The sequence below is a fragment of the Lagenorhynchus albirostris genome, chromosome 1 (genome assembly GCF_949774975.1).
Source record: "Lagenorhynchus albirostris chromosome 1, mLagAlb1.1, whole genome shotgun sequence".
Taxonomy (NCBI): Eukaryota; Metazoa; Chordata; class Mammalia; order Artiodactyla; family Delphinidae; genus Lagenorhynchus; species Lagenorhynchus albirostris.
In genome coordinates, this window is record NC_083095.1 from 151,580,524 (window position 1) to 151,608,005 (window position 27,482).

The following is a 27,482-nucleotide window of genomic DNA, read 5'->3' on the forward strand; positions in this document are numbered from 1 at the left end:
CCCCTCTCAACACTGACAGGAAGTTTTTCCTTCTACCTAAACTAAATTTCTAATGATTCAGCCTCTGCCTATTTCCTCTTGTGTGAAGACAGAGAGCTGTTGGTCACCGTTTTTGGTAGAATAACCATTTTTAGTCATTGAAGTTTGTGATTAGAACCCCGTTTTGTCATTCGTTACCAACTCCAAATTTAATAATGTCTTTTCTTTAGCCAATGGGCCATTTCTAGAGAGTGTTCAAACCGCACAACTGAAGAACAAATTTATTTTTGGCAATATGGTTTTCTTGGGCTATGAGCTGTGTCCTGGGCTCCTGGCTCATGCATTTGGAAGAGATTCTGTCTTTATTCTTTAGAGACCAAGAATTAAAATTTCATGCGCTTGTTCTTTCCTCTGTGGGAACAGATTAGCAGAGTGTAAGCACTCTATTTCTGTGATATCAGGGTGTTACACAAAATGGGGTAGGGATGGAATTTTTTTTTCTGCCTGTTCAGTAAAATTGGGCCTAGACTTGAGAAAACTGGGCGAGGGACACAGGATGCTTTTTCTTCCTCCACTTTAAGTCTGGGATGCTATTGATGTTCCTTATTTATTAACACAGTGCTTGGCACATAATAGGCACACTATACATGCTTGCTCCGTTGCTGGATTGGTAGAAAATTCGAGCTGCATACCTTGTAAACTTCTGTAACAATGTTCTCACTGGAATATACTTGGAGGGTAAATCCTGTCATCGAAGAGAATTAGATAGCGAGACTCTGGCAGATTACATATTAAGTTTCCATTCCATTCCATCTCATCCCATTTTATACCATTCAGAATGTTTACCGAATGCCTCCTTTGTGCAAGATGCCATGCTAGGATCTGGGGATACCAAGGGGAACAAGACAAAATACTTGCTGTAGAGGAGCTCACAGTCTAAAGGGAGTACGGAAGATTAAAAATGGCTGCAAATTCTTTTCTACTCCTCCAATTGAGAGATAGAGATTAATTCCCTCCACTTGAATCTGGGCTATCATCGGTGACCTGATTAACCAATAGAATGCAGCAGAGGTGATGACTGGACTTCTGAGGTAAAGTCAAAAGAGGCCTTGCAACTTCCACCCAGTTCTCTTGGAATGCTTGATCTGACATGTAAGAAGTCCAAGTACCTTATGACTGTCATACTGGAAAGGCCACATGAAGGCATTCTGATCAACAGTCCATGGTGAGCTCAGTCCTTCAGCCTGCCAGGGAGACACCATCTTTGCCAAGATATCAGACATGCAAGTGAAACCATCATAGATCCTCCGAACCAGTTGTTCCATTTGCCAGCTGGGCGCCACCCAGTGGCCTTAGTTGACACCATGGAAAGTAGAAGAATCTCCCAGCTAAGCCCTGCCCAAATTCCCTATCCACAAAATCAAGAGATATAATAAAAAGGCTGTTGTTTTAAGCCATTAGGTGTTGGGGTGGTTTGTTACCCTGCCATAGACAACCAAAACAGAGAGGCAAGAGAATAACCAGGATCTAGTAAGAATTCTAATAAAAGTATGTGCAAAGTGGATTGTGGGAAATCAAATGTTTAGAGCAAATAATTCTGTTCTTGGAGAAACTGGGCCACTGCATCGCATCACTTTAGAGGGCACTGATTATGTGATAGTCCCTGAGAATGGCACCCCCTGGAGTTATGCAGTGCCCAGTGTATGCAGACATGTGGAAGTTTTGGGTAATGGGTGCTAGGAAGGCAGGTTATTTGGGAAGACTATAAAGAAAGAGAACTTGAGCTTGGAATTGAAATATAAGTAGGTTTCATGGGCTAAGGAAGAGGGAGGAGAAATAATACTCCAGCAGTGGAAGCAACGTGAGCAAAACTTTGAAGGCATAGGAACCCATGATGGACTTGGGGCATGGTGACTGGTCCTGTGTGGTCAGCATGCTTGGTACTGGGGTCGGGAGGGTGGATGGAGATGAGCCTCCGAAGGTTGAGTGATGTGAAGGGTCTTACACCTTCACGGGGAGTCAGGAGGAGGAAGGCAACAGGGAGACAAAGATTTCAAAGCAAGGGAGCAACAAATTCAAAACAGTATTTGAGAAAATTGCAGTTCAAAACCCCACAGACTGTGAAAGACACTGTTTGTTCTTCCAGCGACCTGCCTCTCCCTGAAAGCTTAGGCAGACACATTTTTTTACAGGAAAGTCTTAAACAACAGGGGATTACTCAGTGATTCATTTAAAAGAATCTTTAAAAGAAAATTGAGGCACGTCACATCCTGCCTTCTTTAATTGCTCATTTATTATTACTGCGGGTGAGATAATGGCTTTGTGTTATTCTTCTAAATAGTGTAAAATATTTGTTGGTAAATATAGCAGTGCATATATTAATGCCAGTTGAGATTTTGTGGAACATTTTTTTTCCTCCACTGATAGCCATGATTTTTATTTAAAGAAATAAAATGTTGTGCTGATCCATTCTGGCTCAGAGCTGAGTGAGAACATTATGAACTCGACATCTGTATGACGGTACCGTCTCTTAGTGCTGACAGAATGGCAGGATTCTCTAGGTGGGCTGGCCCTAAAGTTTGTGAAATCAATTTCTTTCCTGTTTATTAAGATTCTAATGCTTGGGAAGAGGGCAAGTAGAGGTGTAAATTTTTCTTTTCTCCCTCTTTGTGACAAACTACCCGACTGAAAATAGCTTTTATAAGTAAGGATATTTACTATTTCATGTATCTGAAAGTCTACAGGGAGGTGGTTTTATAGAGTTGGTTCGATGGCTTAACAATGTCACCAGTGACCCAGGGTCACGTCCTCATTCAGCAATGTCCCAAATGAGGAAATAGAGGTTTTGGTTTGTTGCTTTGTTTTTGTTTTTAATGTTTTCCTTTTTAAAATTCTGGAGGAAAATCTTCCCTGGAATCTCTCAGCCAACTTGTACTTGAGTTTCCGTATCCAGATCTGGGCTCATCCTCACCTCTAAACCAGTTGTAGGAAAAGGAGAAAGACATAGAGGAGGTTAACTGAGACCCATTTCCTGGGCTGGGGAGAGTAGAAGGTTCATCTTCCATCAGCACACTGCTGCCCTGTGCTTGAAACAAATGGGGTTTTCTGGGAAGCAATTACAGAGGAACAGCTCGTGTGTGTGCAGCCAACTGTGTTGGCCACAGGTCAAACCAATTTAGGGGCAGTGATTTAGTACATTCTGTATGCCCAGATCTATATCCCTGCTGGCAGGTATAACAGAAGCCTAGAAGACAGTGCTTGTTCTCAGGGAGCATTAGTGGGCATTGTACTAAAAGCAGGCAATTCCTTAGCTGGATAAATTAATCCAATAAAATATACTGATTATCTATTACACCTTAGGAGATGGGAATGCAGAGATGAGTAAACCTAGTCCTTGCCCACAGACGTTCACAATTCCCTTCACCATCTGCTTCATGCTGGAAGTAATTTCATCCCCTAAGGTCGCCATGCTCCATCATGCTTCTCTCTGAGTATACAGGGCTGTAACACAGCTGGAACACTCCTCCCACCCCCCTTCTGCCTGGTTTCCCAGATTTATCACTCATGGACCTGGCTGGGTTAAATGCTCCTTCCCTTGATTCTTCTAGCATCGATGCTTACCTTTATCACAGTCCTTAACCATCCTGGGTCCTAACTGTCTGCCAGCTGTTCACCTCAGCCAGGCCTGGAGCCCCATGAAGACAGATTGTTTCCATCAGTTTGTTTCCCAGCCTGGTGACTGGAACATAGATGATTTCCAATGAACGTTTGCAGGATGAATGCATGAATAATTGAATGAAAGGAAATTAAATGTGTATCTTTCACCCCTCTTCAATCAGTTTCTACTTTATTGGTTTTTCTCTCTCCCTTTTTTCTTTCCTTCTTTCTCATCTCTCTGTTTCCTCTCTGATTTTCCCTTTCCTTGCTCATTATTCACAATTAACTAAGGAATCCTGCATTTAACAAGTTACACAATATTGCGCAGCCTTGCTTTTATCGCTTATCCCCCTCTCTCTTCTCAGAAAGAAGAGCAGTTATGGGGGATCCTGCAGATGGATCCAGAAACATCAGTGCTGACCAGGGACACCATTCCAGGGACTTTGTTTTCTTCTGTGAGCCATCCTTGGGTCCATTTTCAAAGGGCTGGAGTCCTGCTGTGATATTGTGATTTATAGTAAGAAATATATATTTGGTCTTCCTCCTGTTTCTGGCACAGAGCTCCTCAAACCCTTGGAATGTCCTAAGTGATGAGAGCAATAAAGTTGTCTTTTGTTAAGTTAATGAGTTGACTTTTGGACCACACCTAAGGGTGGGAGCTAGTTGCCAGGAGAACCAACCATGTGATTAGATGGTTGGGACTTTCAGTCTGATCCCCTGGCTCCCCAGCACACCCCAAGTCCCCCTCACCTCCAGGGTAGGTAGAAGACCCAGAAGTTGAATCTATAGACTATGTAAAGAAACCTCCATGAAAACTCCAAGGATGGGGTTTAGAGGGCTTCCAGGTTGGTGAACAAGTGGAGGTGCTGGGAGAGTGGTGCTCCTGGAGAGGGCATGGAAACTCTGTGCCCAGTCCCCATACCTTGCCCTGTGCACCTCTTACATCTGGCTGTTCCTGAGTTATATTATTTTATAATAAACTGGAAATCCAGAAAGTGAAATGTTTCTCTGAGTACAGTGAGTGGCTTTAACAAACTAATCAAACCTAAGGAGGAGGTCGGTTGTGGGAATCTTTAATTTATAGCCAGTCGATCGGAGTACAGGTAAGAACCTGAGTTAGAGGGGATCATTGGAACCTCTACTATATAATGAGTTAGTTGGTCAGAAGGACAGGTAACAATCCAGATTTGCCACTGGAGTCTGAAATGGGGGAGGGCAATCTTGCAGGACTGAACCCTTTACCAGTGGACTCTGATGTTATCTCTGGGTAGGTAGTGTCAGAATGGAGTTGAATTGTAGGACACCCAGATGGTGTCCAGAGCATTGTTTGTTGATGCTCTGGAAATTGGAATTGGTACCAGAACCTAAGGCTAGCAAACTCCCCAGGATGATAGATCCGTTGCTGCCCTGCTCCTTGGTTCCTGTTCCCAGATTTTGCGAGACGAAGGAGGGGCGGGGAGCACTGACATGGTGCACAGCTAGGGATGACATTTGCTGGAGGGTGGCTCAGACTTGGGGACTCAAAGAATGTGCCTTCTCTTAGTGTCCGGTGCAGCTGTGATGGGAGGCACCAGAAAAGTATATGCTGAGCCTGCCCTCGTTAGGCCACGGCTCCCAGTGGAGAAGCTCTCAGAGCAAACCCAAGTCTTTTCCTGGATAAGTATAGACATCAAGTTCCTAGGGATCCCCAGATGTCTCATCACACCTGGAAGATGAGTTAAAGTGTTTAGATTTTGGTATTTTGTTCATCATGGATTTTTTTGGCCTTATTTGATGTGTAAAAATATAGCATTACACTATTATCTTAATTACTGCATTTTAAATTAAAAAATTTGTGCCCAAGCTAGTGTCTCACTTGCCTCACCCTAGCCCTGGCCTTTGCTAGGGTTTTAAAGTGTGACTTCTTGGAGGGTCTTAAGCCTGGAACTGAAGAAAGTATAAGCACCACTCTGCCTAGGGATGTGGTGTTGGACTTCATGGCTCCTTGGAGTCCTTTATGGTTCATTTTGGTTCGATTCTGAAAAATATTTATTGCACACTTTTCTCTGGAACAGCCCCAGTTCCAGGTGCTGGGAATACAATATACACAATAATTGGGCCTTTCTTTAAGGATTAATGTCTAGTGAGGGTGGGGTGGGAAGCAAGATTGTACCCTGCTGCCAATGCCATGTGGTATGGATGCTGTCAGAATGGCACAGAATGATGTGGAGACAAAGCAGACTCCAAACCCAGCCTTGTGGGTGGGAATGGAATCTTATGGGAGTCATGGTGCACTTGAAGGATGAGTTGGCATCGACTAGGCTTCAGGAAAAGGGGCTAGCATGATCAAAAGTACAGAGGCAAGAAATTACATGGTTTGAGCAGGAAATTATAAGTAATTTCATGTTGCTGAAGCATGTATTTGTGCAGGGTTGTTGTAATGAATAATGAAGCTGGAGCGATAACCAAGAAAAGATCATGGGAAGCTTTGGAAACCCCATCAAAACTATCAACTCTATCATGATAGAGTCATGACTTTATCCTATATGTCATGGGGAGTTATTGAGGTCTTTGAAGGTGATGAGGAACGTGACACTTACTTATGGGAAGATTTAAAAGAAAGCTTTGGCTTAAATAACATATCTAAAAAAATAGCATATTAGCGTTCCTTTTTCTCCACATCTTTGCCAACATTTGTTATCTCTTGTCTTTTTGATAAAAGCCATGTAGCAGGTGTGAGGTTGTATCTCACTGTGGTTGTGATTTGCATTTCCCTGATGATTAGTGATGTTGAGCACCTTTTCATATAACTATTGGCCATTTGTATGTCTTCTTTAGAAAATGTCTATTCAGGTCTGTTGCCCATTTTTAATCAAATTATTTGCCTTTTTTGTTATTGAGTTGTATGAATTATTAATATATTTTGGATATTAGTCCCTTATCAGCCATATGGTTTGTGAATATTTCCTCCCATTCTGTTGCCTTTTCAATCTGTTGATTCTTTCTCTTGCTGTGCAAAACCTCTTCAGTTTAATGTAGTCTCACTTGTTTATTTTAGTTTTTGTTGACAGTGCGTTTGATGTCTTACCAAAGAAATCGTTGCCAAGACTAATGTCGGGGATATTTTCCCTGTAATTTCTTCTAGGAATTATTATTTTTTTAACATTTTTATTGGAGTATAATTGCTTTACAATGGTGTGTTAGTTTCTGTTGTATAACAAAGTGAATCAGCTATACATACACATACATCCCCATATCTCCTCTCTCTTGTGTCTCAATCTCACCCTCCCTATCCCACCCATCTAGGTGGTCACAAAGCACTGAACTGATCTCCCTGTGCTATGTGCCTGCTTCCCACTAGCTTTCTGTTTTACATTTGGTCGTGTATATATGTCCATGCCACTCTCTCACTTCATCCCAGCTTACCCTTCTCCCTCCCCATGTCCTCACGTCCATTTTCTATGTCTGCATCTTTATTCCTGTCCTGATCCTAGGTTTTTGAGAACGTTTTTTTTTCCTTTTTAGATTCCATATATATGTGTCAGCATACGGTATTTGTTTTTCTCTTTCTCACTTACTTCATTCTGTATGACAGACTCTAGGTCCATCCACCTCACTACAAATAACTCAATTTCAGTTGTTTTTTATAGCTGAGTAATATTCCATTGTATATATATACCACATCTTCTTTATCCATTCATCTGTCAGTGGACACTTAGGTTGCTTTCATGTCCTGGCTATTGTAAATAGAGCTTCGATGAACATAGTGGTAGCTGACTCTTGGTCAATTATGGTTTTCTCAGGGTATATGCCCAGTAGTGGGATTGCTGGGTCGTATGGTAGTTCTATTTTTAGTTTTTTAAGAAACCTCCATACTAGCTGTCTTAATTTACATTCCCACCAACAGGGCAAGAGGTTTCCCTTTTCTCCACACACTCTACAGGATTTATTGTTTGTAGATTTTCTGATGATGGCCATTCTGACTGGTGTGAGGTGATACCTCGTTGCAGTTTTGATTTACATTTCTCTAACGATTAGTGATGTTGAGCATCTTTTCAAGTGTTCGTTGGCAATCTGTATATCATTTTAGAGAAATGTCTGTTTAGGTCTTCTGCCTATTTTTGGATTGGATTTGTTTTTCTGATATTGAGCTGCATGAGCTGCTTGTAAATTTTGGAGATTAATCCTTTGTCAGTTGCTTCATTTACAAATATTTTCTCCCATTCTGAGGGTTGTCTTTTGGTCTTGTTTATGGTTTCCTTTGCTGTGCAAAAGCTTTTAGGTTTCATTAGGTCCAATTTGTTTATTTTTGTTTTTATTTCCCTTTCGCTAACAAGTGGGTCAAAAGGATCTTGCTGTGATTTATGTCATAGAGTGTTCTGCCTATGTTTTCCTCTAAGAGTTTTATAGTGTCTGGCCTTACATTTAGGTCTTTAATCCATTTTGAGCTTATTTTTGTGTATGGTGTTAGGGAGTGTTCTAATTTCATTCTTTTACTTGTAGCTGTCCAGTTTTCCCAGCACCACTTATTGAAGAGGCTGTCCTTTCTCCACTGTACATTCCTGCCCCCTTTATCAAAGATAAGGTGACCATATGTGCGTGGATTTATCTCTGGGCTTTCTATCCTGTTCCATTGATCTATATTTCTGTTTTTGTGCCAGTACCATACTGTCTTGATTACTGTAGCTTTGTAGTATAGTGTGAAGTCAGGGAGCCTGACTCCTCTAGCTCCGTTTTTCGTTCTCAAGATTGCTTTGGCTATTCAGGGTCTTTTGTGTTTCCATACAAATTGTGAAATTCTTTGTTCTAGTTCTGTGAAAAATGTCATTGGTAGGTTGATAGGGATTGCATTGAATCTGTAGATTGCTTTGAGTACTATAGTCATTTTCCCAATGTTGATTTTTCCAATCCAAGAACATGGTATATCTCTCAATCTGTTTGTATCATCTTTAATTTCTTTCATCAGTGTCTTACAGTTTTCTGCATACAGGTCTTTTGTCTCCTTAGTTAGGTTTATTCCTAAGTATTTTATTCTTTTTGTTGCAATGGTTATGGGAGTGTTTCCTTAATTTCTCTTTCAGAATTTTCATCATTAGGGTATAGGAATGCAAGAGATTTCTGTGCATTAGTTTTGTATCCTGCTACTTTACCAGATTCATTGATTAGCTCTAGTAGTTTTCTGGTAGCATCTTTAGGATTCTCTATGTATAGTACCATGTCATCTGCAAACAGTGACAACTCTACTTCTTTTCTGATTTCGATTCCTTTTATTTCTTTTTCTTCTATGATTGCTGTGGTTAAAACTTCCAAACCTATGTTGAGTAATAGTGGTGAGAGTGGGGAACCTTGTCTTGTTCCTGATCTTAGAGGAAATGGTTTCAGTTTTTCACCATTGAGAGTGATGTTGGCTGTGGGTTTGTCGTATATGGCCTTTATTATGATGAGGTAAGTTCCCTTTATGCTTACTTTCTGGAGGGTTTTTACCATAAATGGGTATCGAATTTTGTCAATATATTTTTCTGCATCTATTGAGATTATCATATGGTTTTTCTCCTTCATTTGTTAATATGGTTTATCACATTGATTGATTTTCATATATTGAAGAATTCTTGCACTCCTGGGATAAACCCTGCTTGATCATGGTGTATGATTATGATCCTTTTAATGTGCTGTTGGATTCTGTTTGCTAGTATTTTGTTGATGATTTTTGCATCTATGTTCATCAGTGATATTGGCCTATAGTTTTCTTTCTTTGTGACAACTTTGTCTGGTTTTGGTATCAGGGGGATGGTGGCCTCGTAGAATGAGTTTGAGAGAGTTCCTCCCTCTGCTATATTTTGTAAGAGTTTGAGAAGGATAGGTGTGAGCTCTTCTCTAATTGTTTGATAGAATTTGCCTGTGAAGCAGTCTAGTCCTGCACTTTTGTTTGTTGGAAGATTTTTAATCAGTCTCAATTTCAGTGCTTGTGATTGCTCTGTTCACATATTCTGTTTCTTCCTGGTACAGTCTCAGAAGTTTGTGCTTTTCTAAGAATTTTTCCATTTCTTCCAGGTTGTCCATTTTACTGGCATATAGTTATTTGTAGTAATCTCTCATGATCCTTTGTATTTCTGCAGTGTCAATTGTTACTTCTTTTTCATTTCTTACTGTATTGATTTGAGTCTTCTCCCTTTTTTTCTTGATGAGTCTGGCTAATGGTTTATCAAATTTGTTTATGTTCTTAAAGAACCAGCTTTTAGTTTTTTTGATCTTTGCTGTTGTTTCCTTCATTTCTTTTTCATTTATTTCTGATCTGAACTTTATGATTTCTTTCCTTTTGCTAAATTTGAGGTTGTTTTGTTCTTTCTCTAATTGCTTTAGGTGTAAGGTTAGGTTGTTTATTTGAGATGTTTCTTGTTTCTTAAGGTAGGATTGTATTGCTATAAACTGCCAGCTTAGAACTGCACTTGCTGCATCCCATAGGTTTAGCATCATCGGGTTTTCATTGTCATTTTTTTCTAGAGATTTTTTGATTTCCTCTTTGATTTCTTCAGTGATCTCTTGGTTATTTAGTAGTGTATTGTTTAGCCTCCATGGGTTTGTATTTTTTAGGTTTTTTCATGTAACTGATATCTAGTCTCATAGCATTGTAGTCAGAAAAGATGCTTGATATGATTTCAATTTTCTTAAATTTACTGAGGCTTGACTTGTGATCCAAGATATGATCTATCGTGGAGAATGTTCTGTGCACACTTGAGAAGAAAGTGTAATCTGCTGTTTTTGGATTGAATGTGCTATAAATATCAATTAAGTTCATCTTGTTTAATGTATTATATAAAGCTTGTGTTTCCTTATTTATTTTCATTTTGGATGATCTGTCCATTGGTGAAAGTGGGGTGTTAAAATCCCCTAGTATGATTGTGTTACTGTTGATTTCCCCTTTAGTGGCTGTTAGCATTTGCCTTATGTTTTGAGGTGCTCCTATATTGGGTTCATAAATATTTACAATTGTTATATCTTCTTCTTGGATTGACCCCTTGATCATTATGTAGTGTCCTTCTTTGTCTCATGTAATAGTCTTTATTTTAAAGTCTATTTAGTCTGATATGAGTGTTGCTACTCCAGCTTCCTTTTGATTTCTATTTGTATGATATATCTTTTTCCATCCCCTCACTTTTAGTCTGTATGTGTCCCTAGATCTGATATGGGTCTCTTGTAGACAGCATGTATATGGGTCTTGTTTTTGTATCCATTCAGCCAGTCTGTGTCTTTTGTTTGGAGCATTTAATCCATTTACATTTAAGGTAGTTATTGATATGTATGTTCCTATTACCAAGTTCTTAATTGTTTTGGGTTGTTATTGTAGGTCTTTTCCTTCTCTTGTGTTTCCTGCTTAGAGAAGTTCCTTTATCGTTTGTTGTAAAGCTGGTTTGGTGGTGCTTAATTCTCTTAGCTCTTGCTTGTCTGTAAAGGTTTTAACTTCTCCATTGAATCTGAATGAGATCCTCACTGGTAGAGTAATCTAGGTTGTAGATTTTTCCCTTTCATCACTTTAAATATGTCCTGCGACTCCCTTCTGGCTTGCAGAGTTTCTACTGAAAGATCAGCTGTTAACCTTATGTGGATTCCCTTGTATATTATTTGTTGTTTTTCCCTTGCTCCTTTTAATATTTTTTCTTTGATTTGATTTTTGATAGTTTGATTAATATGTGTCTTGGTGTGTTTCTCTTTGGATTTATCCTGTATGGGACTCTCTGTGCTTCCTGGAGTTGATTGACTATTTCCTTTCCCATATTAGGGAAGTTTTCAACTATAATCTTTTCAAATATTTTCTCAGTTCCTTTCTTTTTCTCTTCTTCCTCTGGGACCTGTATAATTTGAATGTTGGTGATTTTAATGTTGTCCCAGATGTCTCTGAGACATTTTGTCTTTCAGGTCACTTATCCATTCTTCTGCTTCAGTTATTCTGCTATTGATTCCTTGTAGAGAATGTTTAATATCATTTATTATGTTGTTCATCATTGTTTGTTTGCTCTTCAGTTCTTCCAGGTCCTTGTTAAATGTTTCTTGTATTTTCTCCATTCTATTTCCAAGATTTTGGATCATCTTTACTGTCATTACTCTGAATTCTTTTTCAGGTAGACTGCCTATTTCCTCTTCATTTGTTAGGTCTGCTGGGTTTTTACCTTGCTCCTCCATCCGCTGTGTATTTCTCTTTCCTCTCATTTTGCTAACTTACTGTGTTTGGGGTCTCCTTTTCGCAGGCTGCAGGTTCATAGTTCCCATTGTTTTTTGATGTCTGTCCCCAGTGGCTAAGGTTAGTTCAGTGGGTTGGGCAGGCTTCCTGGTGGAGGGGACTGGTGCCTGTTTTCTGTTGAATGACACTGGATCTTGTCTTTCTGGTGGTAGGACCATATCCAGTGGTGTGTTTTGGGGTGTCTGTGACCTTATTATGATTTTAGGCAGCCTCTCTGCTAATGGGTGGGGTTGTGTTCCTGTCTTGCTAGTTGTTTGGCATAGGGTGTCCAGCACTGTAGGTTGCTGGTCATTGGCTGGAGCTGGGTTTTAGCATTGAGATGGAGATCTCTGGGGGAGCTTTTGCCGTTTGATATTACGTGTAGCCAGGAGGTCTCTGGTGGACCAGTGTCCTGAACTTGGCTCTCCCACTCAGAGGCACAGGCCTGACACCTGTCCAGAGCACCAAGACCCTGTCAGTCACACAGCTGAGGAAAAAAGGGATTAAAAAAAAGAAGGGAAGAAAGAAAAAAATAAGATATAATAAAATAAAGTTATTGAAATTAAAAATTATTAAAAATTAAAAACTTAAAAATTAATGAAAAAGTAAAGAAAGAAAAGAGCAACCGAAGCAAAAAACAAATCCACCAATGATAATAAGTGCCAAAAACTGTACTAAAAAAAAAATGGACAGACAAAACCCTAGGACAAATGGTAAAAGCAAAGCTATACAGGCAAAATCACAGAAAGGATACACATACACACTCACAAAAATAGAAAAAGGAAAAACCAATATATATCTATGTAAAAAAATAAGAGAGCAAAGAAATCAATAAACAAATCTACCAATGATAATAAACTCTAAATACTAAACTAAGATAAACATAAAACCAAAATCAAATTAGATGCAGAAAGCAAACCCCAAGTATACAGTTGCTCCCAAAGTCCACCACCTCAATTTTGGGATGATACATTGTCTCTTCAGGTATTCTAGAGATGAAGGGTACATCAAGTTGATTGTGGGGATTTAACCCTCGGCTCCTAAGGCTGCTGGGAGAGATTTCCCTTTCTCTTTGTTTGTACAGCTCCTGGGGTTCAGCTTTGGATTTGGCCTGGCCCCTACTTGTAGGTCGCGTGACGGCATCTATTCTTCACTCAGACAGGATGGGGTTAAAGTAGCAGCCAATTAGGGGGTTCTGGCTCACTCAGGCCGGGGGGAGGAAGGGGTACGAATGTGGGGTGAGCCTGTGATGGCAGAAGCCGGCATAACATTGCAATAGCCTGAGGCGCGCTGTGTATTCTCCCGGGGAAGTTGTCCCTGGATTACGGGACCCTGGCAGTGGTGGGCTGCACAGGTTCCCGGGAGGAGAGGTGTGGATAGTGACCTGTGCTCACACACAGGCTTCTTGGTGGCTGCAGTAGCAGCCTTAGCATTTCATGCCCGTCTCTGGGGTCCGTGCTGAAAGCCTCAGCTCACGTCTATCTCTGGAGTTTGTTTAGGCAGTGCTCTGAATCCCCTCTCCTTTCACACCATGAAACAATGGTCTCTTGCCTCTTAGGCAGTTCCAGACTTTTTCCCGGACTCCCTCCCAGTTTTCTGTGGTGCACTAGCCCCCTTCAGGCTGTGTTCACGCAGCCAACCCCAGTCCTCTTCTTGGGGTCTGACCTCTGAAGCCCGAGCCTCAGCTCCCAGCCCCCGTCCGCCCCGGCAGGTGAGCAGACAAGCCTCTCGGGCTGGTGAGTGCCGGCTGGCCCTGATCCTCTGTGCGGGAATCTCTTCGCTTTGCCCTCTGCGCCCCTATTGCTGCGCTGTCCTCCGCGGCTCCGAAGCTTCCCCTTCCGCCACCCGCAGTCTCCACCCGCGAAGGGGCTTCCTAGTGTGTAGAAACCTTTCCTCCTTCACAGCTCCCTCCCACTGGTGCAGGTCCCGTCCCTATCCTTTTGTCTCTGTTTATTCTTTTTTCTTTTTCCCTACCCAGGTACGTGGGGAGTCTCTTGCCTTTTGTGAAGTGAGGTCTTCTGCCAGCATTCAGTAGGTGTTCTGTAGGAGTTGTTCCACATGTAGACGTATTTCTGATGTATTTGTGGGGAGGAAGGTGATCTCCACATCTTACTTCTCCACCATCTTGAAGGTCTCCTCCCTTCTAGGAGTTTTATGGTTTCAAGTCTTAGATTTAAATCTTTGATCTGGGACTTCCCTTGAGGTCCAGTGGTTAAGATTTTACACTTCCAATGCAGGGGCTGTGGGTTCGATCCCTGGTTGGGGAACTAGGATCCCACATGCAGTGGGACCCAAAACTAAACAAACAAACAAAAAAAATCCTTTGATCTATTTCAAGTTAATTTTTGTGAGTGGTGTAAGGTAGGACTCCTGGCTATATATACAAAGGAATTGAAAGCAGTGTCTGGAAGAGAATTCTGCACACCCATATTCACCACAGCATTTTTCATAATAGCCAAGATATGGAAGCAACCTAAGTGCACTCAACAGATGAAGAGGTAAAGAAGATGCATATACATACAATGGAATATTATCCAGCCATGATAAAAAGCATATCCTGCCATTTGCAACAACACCGATGGATCCTGAAGGCATTAGGTGCAGTGAGATAAGTCAGATAAAGATGAATACTATATGATATTACTGATACATGAAATCTAAAAAAGCTGAACTTGCAAAAACAGAGAGTAGAATGATGGTTACCAGGGGCTGGAGTAGGGGATTTGGAGAGGTGTTATTTATGGGTACAAACTTGCAACTAGTAGATAAATAAGTTCTTGTGATCTAGAAAATTAGCATATTACAGCACAACAAACACTGGCCTGATTTTTTGGGAACCTGGGCTGTAACTTTGGGGTTTTCTCTGTGGGTCACCACAGAAGATTTGAATAATCCTCCCTCCCTCTGAATCTCAGCGTCCTCTTGTGTATAACAAAGGGTAGAGAGTATCAAGCGTTGCAAGCATCCCATAGAGCATCTATATCATGTGATTTGGTGCTACCCTAGGTGTCTCTTGAGAAAATAAAAATTCATCCTTGTCAGTCAGGGAATTCTTTCCATCGGAACATTTTAGTGGGTTTTGGTTTCTGCTGTTTGCCCTGCATCTAATAGTCCAAGCCTCCTGAAATAAGTGAGAACTATGCTAACTTGGCCCACAAAGCCCCTTTCATTTGCTGTTTCTGCATAAATTATCAATGTTTATTCTCTTGCCCATCTTGCTGATGTTATTAAAAATATGGGTCCCCAAAGAAGGATCCTGAAGTCTAAATATGGTGGCAGAACCTCTGAGACCTTAACTCAGTGAGTCCCCTCATAGTCATTATTTAAGGAACAACCCTTCAACCATCTCCTATGGCAGGAAGTCTTTCTCAGTAAAAGGAAACACAGCCCTGCCATTCCCATGTGTACCCTGACCTTGCCACCTCCTTTCTTTTGCCTTCTTTTTTTTAATTTTTATTTTATATTGGAGTATAGTTGATTTACAATGTTGTGTTAGTTTCAGGTGTACAGCAAAGTGATTCAGTTATACATATATGTATTCTTTTTCAAATTCTTTTCCCATTTAGGTTATTACAGAATATTAAGTACAGTTCCCTGTGTTATACAGTTGGTCCTTGTTGATTACCTATTTTATATATAGTAGTGTGTACATGTCAATCCCAAACTCCCAATTTATCTTTCTCCCCCACCTTTCCCCTTTGGTAACCATAAGTTTGTTTTCTATGTCTGCGAGTCTATTTCTGTTTTGTAAATAAGTTCACTTGAATAATTTTTTTTAGATTTTATGATATAACTTAGATATAAGTTATATCATATGATATATTTCTTTCTCTGTCAGACTTACTTCACTTAGCATGATAATCTCTAGGCCCATCCATGTTGCTGCAAATGGCATTATTTCATTCTTTTTTATGGCTGAGTAATATTCCATTGTATATATATACCACATCTTCCTTATCCATTCATCTGGACATTTAGGTTGCTTCCATGTCCTGGCTATTGTAAATAGTGCTGTAATGAACATTCAGGTGCATGTATCTTTTCAAATTAGAGTTTTCATCTTTTCTGGATATATGCCCAGGAGTGGGATCGCTGGATCATATGGTAACCTTAAGGAACCTCCATACTGTTCTCCATAGTGGCTGCACCCTCACCTTCCTTCTTAAAAATGGCTGCCTGTGCTTTCATTGCAGAGCTCCTCTGACAGGGAGTCCACCCTGACCATCCTCCAGGTCCTCGGAGATCTGCTTTCCGTTGGTGAGTAAGCCATGCCCTCATCCCTTATATGGTGGACAAGGAGGCATGCAGCTGTGGTGTCTCCCAGGGACCTGTGTAGCCTGGGGGTTTGCTCCAGCTCAAGTTTTCTGTGAGAGACGGAATCACCATGGGATGGTTGTACTTTGGGCTCTTCAGTCTTGTCACTCACCCTATGGTGATCCAAACTTAGGAGGGAATTAGACTCTTGGTGGTGATTCTATGATACTTCATTTCTGGGGACAAGGACCTCCAGCCCTCAGCAATTCGACCTGTTGCCTCCCCTGCTTCCCTCATCGTGGCCCATTTAGAGAGCCAGGTATTGGCAGCTCCCTTCATATGTCCAGTGGAGACAGGAAGATGAGGCAGGAGCTGGACTTAGCAGAGTGGTCAGCCAGTACATTTTCAGAGATAAGATGACAGAGGTGACTATATTGGCATCAACTGAGTTAACTGGGGCACGCCTCTATTAGCTCATTTCCATGTGAGGGTCTTGGAAAACACAGCTTCTTGGACATTCCAACGTTTACTCAGTTTTCACTTCTGTGTAGCCAGTCACATTGCATTAGAAAGACGTATTATCACCAAACAGACAATACCGAAGTGAATGTCGCTCCAAAGCCACAAACCCTCAGATTACAGATTCAGGAGGAAGGGTCCACTCATACTGAGTTTTTTCTATAGGCTGTGCTGCCCTCCAATAGCAGGGTGGCTTCCCTTCTTCTGCCCGAGGTACCCTCTGTAGGTGAAGACCATTTGTCCTCTGTGGTAGTTCTGCCTTCAATTTGTCCAGTGGTGTCTGGAACTCTTAGAATGAAACCTTGGAGTTCTCCTTCTGAAATAGGTACTGATTATTGCCCCTTTAGTAGAGGATGAAAAATCAGAGGGTCTTCTTTGCTAATAATCTCCCACCCTGTTGGCCACCTTTGTCCAAGTGCATAGAGAGTCACGTGGGTCCCCTTCCAAGTTGAAATGTAATCACTGCTTTTGAGCTTGTCCTGGGGCAAGATGTTTAAAACTATTCTTAGGTAGAAAGACCAATATACCTTACCCTAGCCCCAGACACTCTTGAAACTCCCTAGACGTATGATTAGATGTTTGTTTCTCAAGGGATTATTCTGGTTGTTTCCATATTTACGGCACATCTGTTACTGAAGGTCAGCACCAAATAATCATTAACACCATCCATGAAATTATTCCAGATAAGCTATCAAACCAAACCCTCTTGTAGATGATTGAAACGTATAGCTGAGGGGATACTGATCCCTCTTTAATTAAGTATATGATTGTACATAAGCCTATATGCATATTTCTATACATGCAACACAAGTGCACAGATACACTGAGACTTAATAGATTCTCAGGAAAGTAGATTTTAGGCTCCGCTTATTACAGCTGCTGCAAGTTCTGAAATATTCCATTATTTCTCCATTTCACACCCCATCCCCACCCCACAACCCTGGCCCCTTACCTAATAGCACAACTTTACACAAGTTGCTTCAAGAACTCCACAGTTTTCGTTTCTGGGGTGAAATGAACCAATCCTTGTTCTGTCTCTAGCTGTGGGGTCTGCTTTCTGTTCCAAGGAAATGAGGGTAGTTATTTGAGGCTCAGCACTCCTCTGCTTTCCCTCTCAGGCACAGACCGGAGGATTTGCTACGTGATCAGCAAGGGTGGTAGCGAAGCCCTTCTGCAGACCCTGGTGGACACAGCCAGGACGGCTTCTCCAGACTATGATATCCTCTTGCCCCTCTTCCGGCTGCTGGCCAAAGTTGGCCTACGAGGTACCCATACCCCTCGGACCCAAAGATGACTGAAAGGGCATCTGGGGATGTTATCATGAGAGCAATTTGGGAAGCTTTTTTGGGGTAGTACAGGGAGGAGCAACAGGGAGGTATAGACACCTTGGTGGTGATGACAGGACCAGCCCCAGCCTCACCTGGAAGGTGAGGGTCCAGGAGAGGTTTGTAGATGTCAGCAAATCCAAGGTACTTAGGTGCTTAGGACAGGACCCAGAGCAGGCATGGACTACATGGGGCATGAGGCATATGGGGGACAGAGGGGAGATACTCCAAGGAGGTTTTCAATCACTTTAAAAATAAATGGAACATTTCTTCAAATAACATCTTATATGGAGGTTCGTTATGTAAATGCATTAATTTCCTAGGGCTGCCGTAATGAATTACCACAAACTGGATGGCTTAAAACAACAGAAATTTATTTTCTCACAGTTCTGGAGGCCAAAAGTCTGAAATTAAGAGGTTAGCAAGATTGGTTCCTTCTGGAGGCTCTGAGGGAGAATCTCTTACATGCCTCTCTCCTAGATTCTGGTAATTTCCAGCAATCCTTGGTGTTTCTTGGCTTATAGACATATCACTCCAATTTCTGCATCCATCTTCACATGGCCTTCTACTCTTGTGTCTTTCTTTGTGTCCTCTCCTCTTATAAGGATATTGGCCATTGGATTGAGGGCCCATCCAAATCTGTATGATCTTATCTTAAGTAATTAAGTCTGCAAAGACTGTATTTCCAAATATGATAACATTCTGAGGTTCCAGGCAGACATGAATTTTGGGGCACGGTTTTCAACTCACTACAATATGTCACATAGAAGTGGAGCTTCCTTGGTTGAAGAGAAGATAGGGGTCTAGAATTCTTTCCACTTATGCCGCACATCCATTTCTCTTTCCTCGTAGAAGACTGAAACACCTCCCTACAACCCTAGAAATTTTTGGAGCACATTTGAAAAAGCCTGGGCACTCAGGATGCATGTAAACGTTGCAAATTAGTCCTAACAGTTAAGCTCCGATTGTGTGCAGTCTTACATAAATCACAGTCGAGAAGCTCAGGTCCTCCAAAAGTTGGATCTTTGATGCTCAGTGCAGGCAGCAGCAGCTGAGGGCACAGGGCTCTGGGATACTCTTTCCTTTCAATGTTTGGAGCTGTGATTTGAGTCCATTCTACATTTCACAGATAATGATTGAGACCCAGGCATCAGCCAGCACCTGCATGAGCATGTTCCAGACAAAACCAATAGAACCAATATTCATTGAATATCTGTTGAATAGTCAACAGATTTTTTACTCCATGTCTCCCAGGGCTGTGCACTGTTCTAGACACTGGGAACATCACTGTCACAAAGACAGATAAGGGGCCTCTTTGCACGGGACTTACATTCAAGTGGGGAAGGGCAGAATAATTAACTAGATTAACTAGATAATAGCAGACAATGATAATTAACTAGATAATAACTGGAAGGAAAAGAAAAGGTGATGTTCCTGTAAGATGATGTGGACAGAGAGAGGTGACATTGGAGCCCAAACTTGAAAGATAAGAAGAAGTCAGCAAAACAAAGAGTGGGCCAAGTGAACTCCAAAAACAGATAGAAAAGACATGATATACACCCTGGTAGTAAATGGCAGAGGCTGGGAAGTCAGATCTGGGTTTTAGGCCTGGCTTTGACAGGGCAGTGACCTTGGGCAAGTTACCATTGGGCTCTCATCTACAAAATGGGTCTCGGTACATAATTCTTGGGTTGCTGTAAGGATTAAGCAAGGTTGTATGTTGCCTGCTTAGCATGTGGCGCCAGAAGCTTGATGGACAAGAGTCATGTAGGTTTCATAGGAGAAAGAGAGATGAGTGATGCACCGGGGCAGTGATTTTCAAGTTATGGACCTTGATATTATTATTGTCATAATTACACCTTCTGCCATTAAAGATGGTAGTCCTTGATATTGACATTCAAGCTGTCAGGGACTGACCTGAACAGAACAGAAACGAGATTGGCTGCTCATGAATGGAGCCAGATAGGTATCTTTCTTTTCCGATAAAGGAAATGGGTCATATGAGTTCAGTCACAATCTCTTTGCCTTTTGGTGTCTTTTGGTCCAGAGATAAATATTGTAAACGAGGTTTAGGATGTTGTCTCTGTTTTACTTATTTCCACCTGCTATGAATCTGGTAGGGACTGTATTCTTGCAAAAACAAACATGGTGATTTGGGCATTGCACTTTGGAAAGGACACAAACAAATGTGACAGGTGGCACAGTCACATATTATCCCTAGTGGGAGCCAGGAGCATAGAATTAAAAAATATTTTTCCCTTTATTTTTTATACTTATTACTAATTATTAAATAATATTAATAATTATTAGTAATTATTAAAATAATAATGACTAACCCACAACACTGAATATCAGGTTATTTGGATCAATAATTTAGAGAAATTTGGGGAGAAAATTTTATTTTCTGAAATTATGTTTTCGTGTTTTATTATAAAGTTCTCTACCATATAGAAAGATGACCTCTTCTATACCTATCACTTAGCTCTAACCATTGTTAACATTTTGCCATATTTCCTTAACCTATTTATTTTTATTTGAAATATTCTAAGGAAAATTAGAGATAACATTACTCCTAAATACTTTTGAGTGCATTTCTTTGAAAAGAGACGTTTTCCTATATAATCATAATACCATGGTCATAAATCTAACAATATTAACAATGCATACATATTTATATTCATTCCAGTTTCTTCAAATGTTCCCAGCATGCCTTTTACAGACATGTTCAGAGAAGGATCCAATCAAGGTTCACACAATGCATTTGAATGTTATGTAACTTAAGTATCCTTACTTCTGGAACTGTCTTAAAGGAAGAAATTTATACCCAGCTAAACTGTAACTCATGTTTGAGGACAACCAGAAAAATTTTTACATATAGGGGGTGCAGGTCATACAACCCACAAGACTTCATGTAAATATTACTTGAAGAATAATGGACCATATGTATACCCTCGTTTAGCTCTTTTGAGTCATCTGGTTCCAATGCGGACATACTTAGTAGCATTTTCTACTAGACCCGAAAAGTCTCATTGGCCATGATAATCTTCTTCACTCCACCATCTTTGCCTTCCTCTCCCCCACACATTATACAACCTTCAGAATTAATGTGAAACACAACTAAGATGGATTGATCTGTGTTCATAGATAAAAAGTTTGGACAGAAGGCACTGGAATTTGAAGCACTTGATGTGACATTGATTCTGGCGAGGAAAAACCTGTCTCACAGCCAGAACCTCCTCCACTGTCTCTGGGCTCTGCGTGTCTTTGCCTTTAGTGGTAAGCAACTCAGTTGTGGCTCTCTGGGGGTGGCTTCCAGATCTGGGCTGTGACACCTGGAAACCATTTGGGGGTGTGGTTGGAAGGAGGGCATGGGTGGAGGACAGATGTAGTCCCAACAAGATAAATAAACCAGGAGGAGCCTCATGTTCTAGAGACCGTAGAGGTGAGAAGTTATTTCTTCATCTCCTTCTCAGCCATGGAGAACTCTTGAGCCAGTGCTTGAAGTGAGAGATCCATATTGTTTTCCCTTGGGAGCTAAAACATTTTAGCACTCTACGTCTCTCTGTCAGTACTACGAGGTGAAAAAGACCTGTGGCAGGGGAAGGCAGACTTTATTCAGTCCTTATATCCAAGGCACAGAGCAATGTGCTACAGCTGTCAAGAGCGACCCTCACATCACAAGTCTCTACACTATGTCCCTGAAGTCACTCATTGCTCATGACATCCTTTACCAAAGTTTATCTCCCACTGCTTCTCAACATAGTCTTTCAGGTAACTTGATATATCATGGCACATGGGTTGATGTTATTTGCCATCTCCTCATTTGGATTAATTCTGATAATCATAACCATCCTGTATGTAGACTCGGCATTTCATAGCTAAGAAAAAAGAAAGTGAAGCTTAGAAGAATGAAGAAATTGCTTGAGTTCATACAGATAAGTCATGAGGGCTAAGTTTCTAACTGCAAAATTCATGTTTATTCTACTCTCCACACAGATACAGTTATTAATAGATGATATTCTGTACCACCTATTTCAGTGTAAAGAACACAGACTTTTATTTCTCCTTTCGAAGCCCCTTTCCTGCAGAACAAAAGTGACAACTATTTAGATGTAATACTCTCTAGAGGAAAGTACATGAGCTTAGAGCCAAGAAGACCTGGGCTTGACTCTGACTTCATTTCTTAAGAGTCATATGTTGTGTGCACTTAACCTGTTTAACCTCAGCTTTTTCCTTTGTAAAATTACAGTTGTAATAAGAGCTCATAGACTTGGTGGTTGGGATAAGTAAGATCATGTTCACCGGTAAGCTCGTCACATAATAGTTGCTAAGTAAGTGTTAGTTTTTCTTCTCTGCTCTAATCTTTTCCCTCAGTCCTTTGAAATAATAGGAATCACACACATAAGGGGAGTAAACAGGTGGTGACCTTTTTCCGTAACTGTCCTCAGAACTAACAAAATATTAGGGACATATTTCATTGGTTAACTCCATGAATAAGCATGGAAGACCCATCAAAAGAAAGTATTTCTAGGGAATAATGAGACAGATGCTTGACTCCGTGTTCACAGACAGAATCTCCACTCACACTCATGTATGTTGAGCAGAAAATCAGAGAATATTTGAGAGAGGCTGAAGGAATCTGTCCAAACCCATCTCTAATAAAGGAAAATCTGAGTGAGAAGTTGTGGCTTTGTATAAAGGACAACTCTTATTAATGAGTAGGCAGAAGGTGTGTCACCCCCATTTGGAGCTTGCCAGCAGCACGAGATTTGAAATATCTTACTTTGGTTTCGTAAAGAATAGTTAAGATGAATAACTTACTTTCATTATATACATTGATTATAGAGATCTTGAAGAATTCCTTCAGCAGGGAGCTCTGAAAAATGCTGAGATTTGCCTGTGGGTATGAGGAGGTGGCCATGTGTCTCCTATTCTAAGACAACATTTATTGTATGAACTGTTTCATAAAATATTAAAAAAAAATACGATCACTCTCTACACATTGACTTTACTGATGAGAGGCAAGAGGAGTTCATGAAGCCCATGGGTTGCTGTCGCTTTGGTGAATTGTTAGCCACTGTTGAATGTTCCAGCAAGTTTTCTAAACAGCTCCTATCTGCAGAAGGAATTGGCTGGAACCATAATGGGTCTGTGACAGCCAGCGAACCATTCGGCAGCTCTCAGATGGCGGGTGAGGTTGCTTATAGAGCTGCCAGAGGTCTAACCTTGGGCAGGCATCCAGCATGGAAGAACTTAGTGAGGACTTTTTATTGTTATCCTCTTTCAGTTCCAAGTCTAAAGTCTCCCATGCTAGAATTCATGCTCTTAAAACTATTTCCTCTCTAACTCTACTTAATACTAGAATTTTGCTGAATTATTTGCCAGGAGTTTACTCCAGCATGTTTTGCCAATTTAGAAGTAAGGACTGAGTTAGTAGCCATGGGAAGGGAAGATTGATGGGCAGAACTAGGATGCCAAATTCTTGAATTTTGATCCATTCAATGACTGCCTGTACTAGCCTCAGGAGGGACGAACGCATAGAGGATATTCCAGGAACACGCACTCCTGGTGATAACTAAGACATCAGCCTCAGTCTCTCTCTGGTGGACTTTACTGAGCTGAGCTATATTAGAGACTCCAGTTTTCCATTTTTCCTCCTTCCTGAGGCTTGGAGCAAGCCAGTATAAGCCTCCCTTGTTTTTATCTCTTTGCTTCTCCCTGACCCCCTTGTTTCCACTCATATTTCCTGGAACAAAGCTGGCCCAAAGCACAAGGCATTCATAGGTCTCTGTTTTACTACAACAGTACAGTGAAGGAAAGGAAAAAGAGTCACACCTTGGAAGATAAACTTCTTTCCTTCTCCCACTGAAAGTTTTGCCTCGGGCCAAGATTCCATTTTGTATCCTGTGGGTTCCTCTTATTTTTGACGTGATCAGAGCTCTTCCTAAAGTGAGCTGAGTGGAGTGAGGTGCTGGGAATATTGCAGAGTGGCTGGGGCATCATCAGAGATGAGAGGTTTTGTATCCAAAGTACTTATCTGAAGCCACCAGGATGACCAGCTACCCCTTTCGGTCTCTTTCTATTATTCAGATCTATCACTCTGTTTTTATAGCCATCCAATTGGGCAAAAAGGCAACAATTTCTGGTAGTTACCTCTGAGCAGGACCAACTGATTCTTCCTTTGCCATTCTAATGGATAGAGGTATAGTCAAGCCTTAGCCTTTTAGTGATGGGCGATCCGAGTGCAAAAGTTGTAGGGGAACTTGGAACCGGGGTGGAACAAAAAGGGCACTATCTTCTTTATTAGGTTGCTTCTTGAAGCTTTAAAGAAGTCAATCCAAGTTGGATTGAAACTTCTCCCATCCACTTATGACTTTTCTTCATTGTGAAGTCTCCAAACAGCAAAATACATCTAAGAAAGTGTTTTTTAAGATACTGGCTGTGTGTGTGTGTGTGTGTGTGTGTGTGTGTGTGTGCGCGCGCGCGTGCGTGTGTGTGTGCGCGCACATATGTATTATATAGGAAGTCGGTGGTGGGTGAAACAGCTTGAACTTAAGTAGTTGCCAGAAACCCAAAGATCTGCTTACAGAAAAAATCTGCTCGGCAATTGCCTTGGCTATTCTGATTGACTATACAAAGGAGTAGGGCAATGGGCCACCAGAAAATGAAAAACATAATTTCATGGCTTGGGACCCTTTTGAGAAAGAGATAGTGTGGGAAGATAATGTGTGCTTTTCAGATAATCTTTAACTTCCAAGCCAGGGATAAAAGACCATAGAGTTTCTCTGCTTTTAAGTTGCCTTTGGTAAGAAAGGTGATGGACCTCCCCTATCTTTTAGGCTCATTCTGTAATGCTGAAAATAAAGCTTGGTTCAGATGGGTCAATAACTAGTGTGCTTTTGTCTTTCTCAGTCACCACAGGAGCCATGCTGGGAATTAATGGAGCAATGGAACTGCTTCTCAAGGTCATCACCCCTTATACCCAGAAGCGTACCCGAGTAATCAGGTACAGAGCAATTTTTAGTACTTTTGTCTTCTTTGTAGTAGGTAGAGATATGGGAAGGGTCTCATAGATATTCTCTTGGTGCTTCCAGTTCACTGAGCGATGACTTCCCCCTTGTAGATATGGTACTATGATTTTATCCTGTCTCAACTCACATCCCTCCCCACCCATGCATCATTTCCTCGGATTGTCACAACAACCTGAATGGATATAATATCATCTTCATTTTCAGATGAGGGAACTCAGATGTGGAGAGAGTCTTATCCAAGGTCACAATGCTAGAAAAAGGCAGAGTTGGGATTTGAATCCAGCCAGATCTGACTCAAAAGCCCTTGTTTTTTGCCTGAAGCCCTCAGGTATCTCTTTTAATCACAGACTCTACCATAGTGAGTACAGCCCTTAAAAGACAGTCCAGACATGATAGGGAAAGGTGATGCTCTCAGGGTTCCTAAATTTCTGATATGAAATTCTGATTGTGTGCTAGTTTTGAGATGTGTTTTTTATGATTGGAAAGTGAAACTCAGCTATTCTCCCTGGCCCTGCCTCCTGGAGTGGAGAGAATTGAATCACAAACTTAAAAAAAGGGAGATGGTCAGAGACGCAGGCTTTAGAGATATTTGGAACCAATAAGATCCATCATTTATGGGAGTGACTCAGCGAGGACCTTGAAAGAATATTAGAAAAAATTCAGCCAGTTTCCAAGATATATGGGGTCATTTGGCAAAGTAGCATTTCCATGACCAGCCATGAGATTTTCTGCATCCCAGCATCAATCGTCAGCTCATCTTCCACCTGATTATTTTTCTCTTGGGTCACCACAATAATTCCATTATCATCCATTCTCACCTGCAGCTCTCTACACCAGCATTTCCTAGAGTGAAAAACATTATATCTTGGTTAAAAAAAAAAATTTCTCATCAAATATATTGAGAAGTACTGGGTTAAACAAAGTTAGGTATATTTCTTTACTGTAAGACTTCTCAAAGCCTTCATAAAGCCAACACACATTCAGAATATTCAAGATGGGTATGTAGTATATACCCTTTCCCAAAACTAATTTGGTTAGGGAACTATTTTTGTTTGCAGACCACCTTTTTTGGGGGGAGTCGGTGTTGCATGTGCCTCATTTGAGAAATCTCTTCTCTGAAGTGCAAATGTATTGCAAAATGGGATTCAGCTACATTCTGTCAAGGGATCCTCATTTAGTTAAGTTTAAAACTTCAGAGTCACAAGCTCAGTGACCAAAGAAATTAACTTCCTTGGTTTTTCTTTAATTATATTTTATTTCCCTCTTCAACTTCCATTATTCAATTTGAATATGTTTGATTTGGATATTTCGGTTTTGATCGTGGTGTGTAGGCCTTTGCTGCTGACATATGCAGTCTTAACGTGTCCTTTGGTCAGCAATCCATGAGCCATATCTTTTTGCCTTACTCACCAGGACTCTTCTACTCTGCTGTTGTCTCCATGTATCTCTTTGGCAGCTCAGGAATGTTTAGTTGCCTACCCTACATCATGTGAAAATCTAGTGATGTCTCCTGGGCCCATCCACATACCAGTATCACACAGTACTCACTCGGGTACCATGTTGTTTGGAGAGCTCCTCTAGGCAAGCCCTTCCCAGCTTACCTTGGCACTAGGCCCTTCCCTTCTGGGATCCTGATAGCTTTTATTGTCTTCTCTATTCAGATTGAGCTAGGGCGAGTAAGCAACAAAGCACAGAAGCCCCCTTCTCAGAGACTCTTGCTAGTTGCCATCTCTATTGCTTTTTTTCTCCTGGAAAGTAACCCCAGGGATAAACAGGGGTGGATGTTTCTGATGACAAAATGACTCTTCAGGGACCTCGGGCATATTTCTGCATTTCTGGTCTATTCTGTAAAAGTTAGACAAGATGATTCCCCTTCTTGATCCAAATGCCAAATTAAAACCAAACCTCCATCGGGGAGAGGCTTTTCCACCAACCATTTCGATAGGGCTGTCATTGCCATGGCATTTATTATGTGCTCTGCCCCATGCTGAGCTCTTAGCATGCATTATCTCATTTGATCCTCTCCTCTCTTCTGCGAGGCAGGTGCTATTACTCTCCCCAATTTTACAGGGAAAAAAAAAATTGAAGCTGAAAGAAGTTAAGTAACATGCCGGGATTTAAGTGAAAGAGCTGGAATTTAAACCCTGTCTGATACATGAGCCTTAGCTCTTAAACCACCACCGGAGTACCTTACACAGTCTATGTCCAGCAGTTGATTTCTAAACCACCATATATAAGACAATCACAAGCGGTTAAACTTTGTTTAAATTTCTGTTACCTAAATGTGTGTTTCATCTAAACGCACATACTCATGGACCAATTTGCTTAATGATAGGGGGAGTCTTTCTCCTCCATCGTATGGCTCTTTCCTCCCAAAGGCAAAATAAATGTCTGTTCCCTCTGCTTTTGAATTCTTTCTCAAAGCTGCCTTGTTTTCTGCCTTACCCCCAGCCTCCAGCAGCAAGACAAGAGCAAAGGTGCTAAAATCAGAAGACCCGCCTTGTCCCCCTCTTTCTAGCTGAT

At 41.1% G+C, this 27,482-nt stretch overlaps 1 protein-coding gene across 7 annotated transcripts in view; it reads left to right on the forward strand.

Moving 5' to 3' along the window:
- AGBL1 (AGBL carboxypeptidase 1) overlaps nucleotides 1-27,482 on the forward strand; it is a 958,763-nt gene that overhangs the window by 52,343 nt on the left and 878,938 nt on the right. For all 7 annotated transcript variants that reach the window (XR_009541841.1, XM_060156164.1, XM_060156157.1 and 4 more), the window contains exons 2-5: nucleotides 16,024-16,087; nucleotides 17,722-17,868; nucleotides 21,073-21,204; nucleotides 24,841-24,934. Coding sequence is in view for 6 of the 7 variants with exons in the window: in XM_060156164.1 (XP_060012147.1) it covers nucleotides 16,024-16,087; nucleotides 17,722-17,868; nucleotides 21,073-21,204; nucleotides 24,841-24,934 (437 nt within the window). In the remaining variant the exon portion in view is untranslated. The remainder of the gene's footprint in view (nucleotides 1-16,023; nucleotides 16,088-17,721; nucleotides 17,869-21,072; nucleotides 21,205-24,840; nucleotides 24,935-27,482) is intronic.